At 35.9% G+C, this 12,316-nt stretch overlaps 1 protein-coding gene across 11 annotated transcripts in view; it reads left to right on the forward strand.

Moving 5' to 3' along the window:
* LOC106868398 (protein transport protein Sec16A) overlaps nucleotides 1-12,316 on the forward strand; it is a 133,280-nt gene that overhangs the window by 32,305 nt on the left and 88,659 nt on the right. For all 11 annotated transcript variants that reach the window (XM_052972901.1, XM_052972886.1, XM_052972899.1 and 8 more), the window contains exon 2: nucleotides 5,585-8,703. In XM_052972901.1, coding sequence (XP_052828861.1) covers nucleotides 5,585-8,703 — 3,119 coding nt within the window. The remainder of the gene's footprint in view (nucleotides 1-5,584; nucleotides 8,704-12,316) is intronic.

Here is a 12,316-nt window from a genome sequence, read left to right on the forward strand (position 1 = left end):
ATATATATAGGCACAGGAGTGGCTGTGTGGTAAGGAGCTTGCTTGCCAACCACATGGTTCTAGGTTCATTTCTACTCTGTGGCACCTTGGGCAAGTGTCTTCTACTATAGCCTTGTGCCGATCAAAGCCTTGTGAATGGATGTTAGACGGAAACTAATCGAAGCCCGTTGTATATGTTATATGTGTGTATATTTATATATGTATATGTGTGTGACTCTGTTTGTCCTCACCATCACTTGACACTGGTGTTAGTTTGTTTACTTTTCGTAACGTAGCGGTCTGGCAAAAGTGACTCGATAGAATAAGTACCAGGCTTTAAAAATGAACGTACTGGGGGGCCAATTCAGTCGACTTAAATTCTTCAAGGTGATGCCCCAGTATGGCTGGAATCTATATGTGTGTGTGTGTGTGTTGAGGCTCATGGCTTAGTGATTAGGGTGTTGGACTCATGATAGTAAGATTGTGGTTTCAATTCCTGGACTGGACGACACATTGTGTTCTTGAACAAAACATGATGTTCCTCAGTTCACCCAGTTGGCAAAAATGAGTAATCATGTGATAGACTGACACCCTGTCCAGGAGATGAATATATACACCACAGAAACTGTGAAAGCAGTCCCATAAGTCCATATAATTCTGGAAGGATCTATAGCCTTTCTATAGCCTTTGTATTATATTCTTTTTTCTTTTGCTTGTTTCAGTCATTTTGACTGTGGCCATGCTGAAGCACCGCCTTTAGTCGAACAAATTGACCCCCAGGACCTATTCTTTGTAAGCCTAGTATTCATTCTATTGGTCTCTTTTGCCGAACTGCTAAGTTATGGGGATGTAAACACACCAACATCAGTTGTCAAGCGACGGTGGGGGAAGGGGGACAAACACAGACACACACAAATATATATATATATATATAGGTGAGAAAGTTGATATATATATATACATACATACATACACGACAGGCTTCTTTCAGTTTCTGTCTACTAAATCTACTCACAAGGCTTTGGTTGGCCCAAGGCTATAGCAGAAGACGCTTGCCCAAGGAACTGGAACTGAACCCAGAACCATGTGGTTGGGAAGCAAGCTTCTTACCACACAGCCACGCCTGTGTGCCCGCGCACACATAACACACACACACACACGCACAACACTCACGCACACACACACACACACACACACACTGGAGAATTTGAAAAATTAGACTGAATCAGTTAAATCAGTAGAAACAAATAACATTCAGGTTTGATGTTCTCAGGTGTAACATAATGATTTCTACCATGTCTTTGGTATCTCTGACAGCCATTTTTTGCACAGCTGTCTGCTGTTTTTCTTGAAGCATGCATGATCTTTTTGCATTGTCCATATTAGCATAGTTGTCTCCCCTCTATACATTAATACCTTCTGTACTTGGACACTTTCTGAATTTGCTTGAACTTTATCATTTCCCTTGGCCAACCAAGAGTGATTTCATTTTTACTTTTTTCTTTAAATACTGGCACTGACTTTTTTTTCAATGTTTAGCCAATGTAAAGGAAGTCAATAATTATACTGGATTGTTGTTCAGCCCCAGATCAACCTTAAATAAGCAGATTTACAATGAAAGGCATACCAATTTATATGACTATTCTGTCTTTTTTTCAGGTGTACTAGTATCTATATCTAGGATTACATTATTTTCACATCTACTTCCTTCTTTCTTTGAAACTCTGGATGTTATTTGTGAGAGATTTGATTGCTATTTCTAGTAGACAGAGTGACCATGTGGAGGTTCGCTCATTGACTCAACAGAAATATGTTTGAAATAGCATGTTTCTATATATATATATATATATATATATATATATATATGTATCGTGGCTATTATGCAAAAGTTTCGTAAGTCCAAAACATTGCTTTTTCCGAAAACGAAAAAATAGTGTCACCATTCCATTTCTTTTTACGTTAGCAACAGTTTCAGCTTAACAGTAATACTTTGTTGGGTGCATAAAATCGTAACTCCATCCATGTATGATATTTTTAGTCAGAAATATTTTTTCTAAACTGGCGTGTGTGGGACGCTTTTGAAAAATGCTAAACCGTTGTACTACACTTTGACAATTTTCATAACTTGGCATCTGAAGCAGCTGGAAATACAATAGTCTGACTGAAAGAACTGGCTATTGCAAGCAAAATTAAATATTGAAAAAACAAAAACACATTTGGCCGAATTTGGACATACAACAGTTTAACATAATAACAACGGTATATAATTATATATATATATATGAACATTATTGACTACTCCTGATTAATGTACATGTTTCGTGAGTTTGTTGATAGGCTGCGATTTTGCATGGTGGAGATAACTTCCTCAAAGCATTGGGTGTTAAGACCCTTGAAAGTCATGGACAGGCAAGACTCCTCACCTCAAATCCCATTCAGGAGCAATGGACATCGATGTTTTGCCATTTTTGTGGCTTATCAAAATCATGTAACCAAATGGAATTTGAGGTGAATTGTACAACCAGTCCACAACTTATATATATATATATATATATATATATATATATATATATGTGTGTGTGTGTGTGTGTGTGTTTGTGTGTGTGTGTGCTTGTGTAGACCTTTTAAACCAAGTGAGACTGTAGTTGTGGCTGATGTCAGTGTTGGTCAATGGCATGTAAAAAACACCCACTAAACTCTTGGAGTGGTTGGCATTAGGAAGGGCATCCAACTGCAAGAACCTTGCCAAATCAGATTGGAACCTGGTGCAGCTCCCTGACTTACCAGTTTTCACTCATACTGTCCAACCCATGCCAACATGTTAACTGATGATGATGATGATGATATATATATATATATATATTTATATATAAATAAATAAAAACATGAAAATATTGATTTCTAACTTTTGCAAAAGCTGCAAATTTGTAGGGAAGGTATTAATTGAAAGAATATATAACTTGTACTTATTCTATTTAGATTGCTGTGATGGAAGAGAAAGCTTACTCTGTTGTGGCTTGTTTGTAATTAAATGCTGCTGGGTATTTAGTGTAACACTTTGTCAATTATGTTATTTCATAGCCTTCATATACAACTTTAAAATATAAAGGAAGCATTTTATGTATTTGATCTGAGACTGTGTGGTGAAACTAAAACAATTACAGCATGGAACACACATATTAGCCATTCAAAAACACATACTGACTGTTAACTCCACTTAAATATTTATTATTTGGTGTTAACAATTTTTGTTGCACCAACTGCAACCTGGTCATTGATGTGATTCCACTGCAACCAAGTTTCAGTTGGTATGATGAAAATTTTGACACAAAATTAATAAATGTTTCAGTGAAGTTAATGGTGTATTATTTTGAATGGCTAATTTGTCTTCGATACTGTAGTACTACTCAAGAGACAAAAGAATCCACCCAGTACTGAAGGAACTATCCGGTTCCCTCAATTTATATAAATTACTTAAGAACTAGATGGGTATCAAAATAATAAAGCATGAAACAACTTTAGCTAGATTGGTTAATGTAGGAAACTGCTCTACAAGAACAAATATATTAATGGTATATGTTCTTATGGTCAAAGAGGATCTCCAGGAGCTACATTATCTATTTCAACTTTGTCTTTTGTCCTCCTGGGGGCCGATAAAAGAAATACCAGCTCAGCACAGTGGATTGGCAGACATTTAAGAATGTTGAAGTTGATGCCATTTGTCCTGGCTCTTTGCATTCTGAGTTCAAATCCCACCATTACTGACTTTGTAGTGGACTTCATCCATTCATTGCCTTATTTAACACTATAACCTGGCACTTTGGATGTCTTTAGTAGAGGGACTCTGCTGCAAGCATTATAATTAGATGTCTGGTTTGAGGATATATTCCTCCCTTCCACACTTCTCAGAGACCCTGCAAAGAGTCATGGGCACTGCATGTCCGTCCTGACAAGATAAAAAAACAAGAAGACAGTAAAATTCCTTTGTATTATTCTCATATGATTTTGTGCATACAGATCATATTAATGTAATACTCTTCTCAACACACACACACACACACATACTCTCTCTCTCTCTCATATATACATACGTAAATACTCCTAGATAAACAACAGGATAAGGATGGATTCATATATGAACAGATTTTGTAGATTTATTTAGACTTAGCTTTCTGAATGCTCAGTTATTCTAATTGTTAATCTTTCATGAATTAATCTGGGTGATTATATAATCTGATTGACATGATTGTTTTCTCTATTGTCTCTAAGAATATGTGTATGTATGAGTGTGTGTGCGTGTGTGTGTGTGTATATATATATATATATATATATATATATATATATATATATATATATATATATATATATATATATTTATATGTACATGTATATAGATATATATAAAACTTACCTTTCAGAATGAGATTGACCGGTTTGAAATCAAGTTATTATAAATGATAAATGTTTGTGCATAATTGTAGCATTTGTGGAGTGCAAGTCTGATTCTGAATGTATTTTTGTGAAAAAAAAAAAAAAAAAAGTTCCACATTTGTTTTTGGAATGGTTTTTAAAAAAAATTTGATCATCTTAATTTTGGAGGTGTACTTACCAGGCAAGTGATTTGATCTGACTGTGTGTTGAAACTAAAACAATTACAATGTGGAAGATGCATAGTAGCCATACAAAAACACACAGAGTCTTTCAGCTTCACTTAAACATTTATCAGTTGTTGTGGTGAAAATTTTGATGCCAAATAATAAATGTTTAAGTGTGCTCTTGAATGTTGTAATTAGTCATTTTAATGTTATTGATATAAGTGTTTTAATTACTGTGAAACCATCTCTCAGTTAAAATTCATTGTGAGAGCCTCCAATGAATTTTAACTGAGAGATGAAAATTTATTCTTTCATAAGTTCTTATCTCAGCTTACCATTATAACACCTCATTATGAGTGAAGTTTACTGAGTGAGGTTTCTCAGCAAGTAATTAGCGGTCTGAACTCTTAGTGAGAAAGGAGGCTGTTCCATCAGCTGTACGTGATCATCTTAAATCCACTCGACCCCTTCTTTGTCAACAATCTATCTCTTTGGTTTGATTATCTGATTACAAGTACCATCAACTGTCTTTATTAACTAATCATCAGATGTTTTTCATCTACATCTCATTGAGGACATCTATATCAGCTTTTCTCTCTTTAAAGTCCTCTTTCTCAGTAACATTGATTCCACAAATCTTTCCAGTTGAAAAAAATTTGATTAACAAATTTTATCTATGTAATTATTGATGTAGACAAGTTTAGGAAATTTCTTTCTGTCATCACTTTTCTTGTAATGTATTAGTGGTAATTTAAGTTGGCTTAGAAGCTAGGATTTTCCATTAAACCTTTTTTTATATCATTAACTAGGAAATTGAAGCATAAATTCAAATGTGTTAGAAATTTTGAATTTTCCATTTCTAGTATTTAGTTTAAGTTGCAATTAGTTAAAAAAAAAACCTTTTAAACAAACCCAATAAAAAGATTTAATTTTATGAAGTGAATGCTTGAAAGTATAAAGATAAAATTTGATGGTTAAAATACTTTTAATTCTCTTCATATCTTTTTCAGAATGTCTCAGCCAGTAGCACCTTGGAATCCAGATAATTACGGGAACCAGTCTGGCAGTGTTGGACCAGTGACATTTTATAATCCTGCTGAATTTCAAAATAATGTTCCAAGCAACCAGTTTGCTGGTACTTCATTCCAACCATTGCCTGAAGGTAATACAGTGTCTACTATTACAGACCAACCAATAACTACTGCCGAATGTAATATTAGTAATCAACAAGCTCAGTTACAAACTGTAGCTCCTACAATATTTCAGCCATCTAATTGTAACAATGTTCAGCCTGCTAACCAGGTGCCACCCGATAAAGATTCTTTGAACCAGCTAAATGCATCTACAGATAGCAATAATACTGTTAATGGCACGTGGGACCCAAACCCTGCATGGGGAGACCATTCAAGTTCTTTCTTTGGTAACCAGTTCACTGGAATGGGGCAGTATCATGAACACAACGTTAGTTCTGTAAACAGTGTTGGAAATGATTCCCATGGAAATAATATTTCTGGTCATGAACAAATTTCAACAGGTACAATTCAGTATTTTGACCAAAATCAGAACTTGCCAGCTGGAATGAATCAGGATTTATCAGGTGAACAAATGTGGCCAAATATACTATCACCAAACACACAACAGTGGCCTAGTGATACTTCTAATAATGTTCTTCCGCAGACCTATTTTTCATCAGATTCTAGTAATTCACAACCAACCAACCAGTCTAACTATTCTGCATATCAGAGCCCTTCACCCATGTTGTTATCTACACCTGTTCAAGACCCCAGTTCATCTCTTCAAACTCCAGGACAAAAAATAATAGCGACAACAGAATCAAGATATTTTTCTCAAACACCTGATAATAATCAAGCTGTTCATTCTCAGAATAGCTGGCCTCAAGTTTCTAATATAGCTGTTAGTAAACCTCTAGAAGCATGTGAGCAGCAAACAACTGCTGCTGCATTTTTTAATCAGAGTAATACTGGTTTAGATAACTCTCTGTGGGAGCCCACAAAAAACTTGTCAAATTCTAATCCACCAGTTGGGGTTTTTCAACCACAAAATTATCCAGTTTTAATGAAAAATGACTCCTATCCAGAACCGAATTCTGTACCTGTTACAGCAACTCTCTCAAACCAGACAGTTGCTGAAAATTTAAATACATCAGTTGCACAAGCTTTTTCTGTTGGTAACAAATCACAGTCTATTGGGAACAGTGTACAAAATAGTGCTGCTAGTGTTGCAGAAGTTAGTAATAAATTTAATGAAATTTCACTAAATGCATTGTCTGAGGATTCTGTTCCAACATCAACTGAGGCTGCTAGTTTTGTTCAACAAAATCATCAGCAGCAGCATTTGCCTTTGGATTCCATAACGAATGTCAACTTGCATGATTCATTCATCACTGAAAATAAAAGCTCAAACTCAAATGACTGCAGTCAGTACATGAAACATGGCTTACCACAGTCCACAGAGACTCCTGACCAGGAGTTCATTAATAACTGTAAAGAACATGCTAATACTTCTAGTCAGGTTCATCCAATTACAAATGCAATTGTACTTGATAGCTTTAATACAGAGAATTCAAATTTTCAAAATGAACATTTTTCTTTTCCTCAGCTTGCACCGTCCTCTACAATTAAGGAGACTTCAAATCAAGATGTGATACCAAAACCAGCTGAACGGCATCATAATTATGACCCCCAGAATGAAATAGTGGCAGCCCCAACTCCGCCTTTGGAGGAGTTGGATCAGCTCAAAGAAAGTATGAAACAGATTCCTAATACTTCCAATATTAATAATACATTTGAATCAGTTGCTAACTCTAAGAAAGAAATGACAACAAAATTTGGCTCAGAGCAAACTACATCTTTGAGAAAGGACCATATGCTAAACGTTTTTGTAAGTGAAATTCAGCCAAGAGAATCTAGCCCATTCCAGCCCCCTCCTCCAAGGCAAAATTCTGTAGAAGGAAATCGTCCACAATCCATCTCCAGAGGAAGTTCTCAAGAGAGTAGTCGAAGTTTGCGAAGCAGTGTTCATGGAGAATCCAGTTCTAAAGGAAATCAGAGCCTTAGAGGAAGTGCAAATAAAAGTGATCCATCTCTTCAAGACTGTTGGTCAAATTCTGGTGTTCAGTCATTTTTACGACAAGGATCACAGGAGAGCATTCGATCTGTAGAATCCAGTACGTCACGACCCTCTATGGAACAGATTGAAGAACGTGCTAAAGACACAAAGAGTCTTATGCCACCACCAAAAAATGTAAACCGACATGATCAAACCTCTGCAGCAATCAGGGCCAATGCAGTTGATGCAGCTCGTTTACAAGACTGCATGTCACCTATGACCACATTATGGGATAATCCCCAGATATCATCAAGTGGCATAATTCTTGTGCCCAGCATGCCTGTGGTCAGTTCTGAAAGTTCTACAGCTTTTTCTCTTGTGGCTAAAGGATCTAGTACTACTTCAGGAAACAAAAATATCACTGCAGAAACTTCTGTTGCAAGTAAGCTCTCTTTGGATGCCACTAATGACACAACTAACAACAGCAGCGACAAATTGGACAGTTCCCAACCTTTGACATCAACTCCAAACTCTTCAAAAACTGCTACTAGTAATCATGATAGTTCTCCAATAAAACCGGAGTTTAAAAACTCCCCACAACAATATGAAGAAGGCCATACAAAAAAAGACTTTCATGGATCTCATGACCCTCACAGTTCTTGGAGTGTTCATGATGCAAGATTTCCACAGAACTCACAAGATCGTCCTGATTTCAGAGGCTCTCGTGACTCTTTGGATATCCGGGATTCAAAAGGTTATCGAGATCATGACTTTCATGGGTCTAGAGAATCTTTAGATTTGCGAGATTCTAAACATTCTCGTGATTACCGAGATCGTGAGCCAGTGGATTTTAGAGGTTCAAAAGGAAGAGACAGGGATTACCGTCATCCTCGAGAATATGATTATGATTATCGAATGCGTTATCACAAGAATCCACGATATGACGTTTACTATGATCGACCTTTGAGTCGATCTGAATTTGAACGTTATGGAGAATACAACAGTTACTACCGTGATGAAGAACATCATGAATCATATGAAAGGCCACGTTCTAGGCAGGGTTAGTATTGACATTTTTACCCTTTTTTTTAATATATTATTGTAAACTCATGCACATACATATAAACATATCATGTGCATATACAATAGTGTGTATAAGCATATACACATATAAGACTAATAGTAGCTTTAATGAATGTTGGGTTTAGATTATTTAGAAAATTTTCCAATCTTGGTGCCTATTTTACTTGATGACTTGTTTTCAGTTGAGTTCCATGGCAGGAAGTGATCCACACATTTGTAGCTATCATTTTTTGTAATGCTTTATCATCATCATCATCATCCGCTTTCCATGCTAGCATGGGTTGGACAATTTGACTGAGGACTGGTGAAACCGGATGGCACCACCAGACTCCAATCTGATTTGGCAGAGTTTCTACAGCTGGATGCCCTTCCTAACGCCGACCACTCAGAGAGTGTAATGGGTGCTTTTACGTGTCACCCGCACGAAGGCCACTCAGGTGGTACTGGGAAGACAGGCGGTACTGGCTTTATAGGATAAAACAAACAAAGAGATTCCTCTTAAAGTGACTAACCTCATCTACTTGGTGAGATGCAAGAAAGTAGATTCCATCTTTCTTGATGTCTGAAATAGAACTACTTTTGTAAAATGAAAGAGGTGTGCCTACTATGAGGTGAGCTGAGTTCTTTCATTTCTGGCAGCTTCTTCCAATGTTTATAATTATTTAATTTTAACCATTAAGACTAAGATCATGCTGGAGAACTACCTTTCTTTTTTCAGTTTACCTTAGCTATCTTGGTCAAGACCATGAAGGAATACTGATTTTAATGTAGACACTTCTAATGTTGTTGTATCATCTCTGCTGTATGTCCTGATTAAAATCTTCCCAGGTGATTGTTCTGACTCACTGGAAAGAACTGCATCTTGGCTTCCTTTAAAAGTCAATAAGGGAAACTTTAGGAGTGGCATACATAAATACGGACTAAAGTATTGCTGTATAGATTCTTTCGTGTGAACGTGAAGAAAGCTTGGAAACGTGACTCCTTTACATCCTTGATCATTTAAGTGCCTAATAATCCTATTTGCTTGATATTTTTTACATGTGAATGTCATATTAGACTTTGTCAAAGGGTTTTGGTAAAATCAAGTTAGTCAACTCTTAAACATGGCTGATAAACCATTTCACAGATTAGTTTTATTTTGAAGTTATGTCAAGCAGTTTTTTCTGTATTATGTTGAAATGGTTGTTTTTCTATAAAAAGCTTATCCATCTGCCTTAAATTCTTTCTGGAACTTCTTAAAAGTGATGGTATAAACAGCATGACTTTAATAGTTGCCTGCTTGTGGTTGACTATCACTTAATAAATTGGTACTGCTACCTTTTACTGCGTAATTATATGTGGTCTGTTTAAATAGTTTTGCTGAAATATTCCAGCTAGACTGGCTCTGTTGCATTTTAGGAGCCAAGTTTTCATCAAAACATTTTACTTCAGTTATTTATTATATTTCGAGTAAAGAGTTTTACTATCAGTATTCTTTACATACTCAACGTTCAGTTTTTTGCTTATATTTATTTAACTATAGAAGATAAATTTAGTCTGATTTTTGAAGCAAGTTTACTTGTATATGAATCCTGTTAGTGGAGAATTGGTTCAATCCCTTTTTAATTTGTGCCAAAATTGGTGTATTGGGTGGTATTGAATAGTACCATCATTTGCTCCCTGTATTGAGGTGAACCTCCAGGTTACCCCCTTAGCATTCAGATTACTCTATCAAATGTAATGGTTATTATTTCACATTGTTTTGAATTAGTCATGTATTAATTTGTAACTGAGATTTTGATGATGTGGTTGCATATTTTTAGATAGGTTTGAGAGGCCAGATCTGGCCAGTTTGAATATAAAACAGGGAGAATATTTTGACCGGATATGGCTGGTTTAAATGCTTAAGAGTTAAATATCTCTTAAAAGCTATTATATTTCTGGCAAGTTGAGATCACCTTAAAGAATGTTGTTAATACATGTGCCAGCATCTCCAAGTACCTTCTATTTAATTAGTTGTGTATTATCAAAATAGTAACCATAAATGAGAAGCAGTGTCCGGGGGCCAGTGACAAATAATATAATGCTGTTCTATTCAGCATGAACTATTATTGACTCAGTGGCTGTATTGGAATGAGCAATGAGCATTTCAGCAACTAGGTGTTCATGGAGAGGCTAGCTCTAAGATTGGATTATTATTTCAGTTCATTTTCTTATGGAATTCTTGGGCTTTAAAAAGAATTAACGTTTCGCTACTGATGTGTGTAGGCTCATGTTCTGGTTAGATATACAATGAGCTGCATGATAAAATTAGTGTTTATCTCTTCTGTAAGTGTTGAAGTTGTTGAATCCCCTCTGGTCAGCTGTAGAAAAGAAAATGTCTGATAAAAAACATTCCCATCATGACCATCCTTATTTTAGTATCATCATTATCCTTTAACGTCTGCTTTCCATGCTGGCATGGGTTGGACGGTTTGACCAGAGCTGGTAAGCTGCACCAGGCTCCAATCAAATTTGGCTTAGTTTCTATGGCTGGATGCCCTTCCTAACACCAACCAAATTATAGTGCGTGCTAGGTACTTTTAATGTGGCACCACACAAGAATATCTATAACTAAATTCTTCAATGTGTCCTCCCTTTTTTAAAGATATAAAAATGTAACCTGAAGGAGATTTGACTGCTATTTCTAGCAGGCCAAGTAAACATATAGAGGGTACCTCATTAGCATGTAAATGTTAATATAATTTCATGTGCTGTCAGGCTTTGTGTTTGTTCCATTATTGTTTTAGGTGTTGATGAGGTAATTCTGAAAATGCTGCTTATCATGTTTTAGTTTGTGACTTTATTAAGTTTGTTTTGGAGAATATTTATGTTTGTTTTCGGTGTATGATATTTTGTGGAGAGCCAAAGAGCAGTCTAGTTTTAAATGTTACATTTGTGTGTTCGCTGTTATAGTGTTGATTGGTGTATCTCCTTCAAAAGTACTTATCTGTCTTCTGTTTTTCTTTCCTTATTTAGCCATTTCATTCCAGGTAGGTATGTAAATAAACATTTTTAGTGAGTATTTGTAGAGGATAGGTGTCATCTAGATCAAGTAGAGATTTGATTGGAAAAAACATTTTTTTTCATAACTTTCCTTCTGCCTTTGGCATTATTTATTGCATGGGATATTTTATATTGTAGTACTTCTACCAATATCTCATGTCTGTGGAAATTAGTCAATAAGAAATAATTCCATTTTTTTTTTAGTAAAATATATGTTAAAAGTGGTTGGAGCAGGGCTAGTGAGATAACTTAGGATTTCTTTTGAATCAGGCAGGGTGAGGAAAGATATTGGTTGTACTAGAAGGTTTTGTTGTTACTCTCTTTACTTGTTTCAGTCATTTGATTGCGGCCATGCTGGAGCACCGCCTTTAGTCGAGCAAATCGACCCCAGGACTTATTCTTTGGAAGCCTAGTACTTACTCTATCGGTGTCTTTTGCCGAACTGCTAAGTTACAGGGACGTAAACACACCAGCATCGGTTGTCAAGCGATGTTGGGGGGACAAACACAGACACACAAACACACATACATATATATATATCATCATCATCATCATCATCGTTTAAC

Source organism: Octopus bimaculoides, chromosome 1, assembly GCF_001194135.2.
Source record: "Octopus bimaculoides isolate UCB-OBI-ISO-001 chromosome 1, ASM119413v2, whole genome shotgun sequence".
In the NCBI taxonomy this organism is placed as follows: Eukaryota; Metazoa; Mollusca; class Cephalopoda; order Octopoda; family Octopodidae; genus Octopus; species Octopus bimaculoides.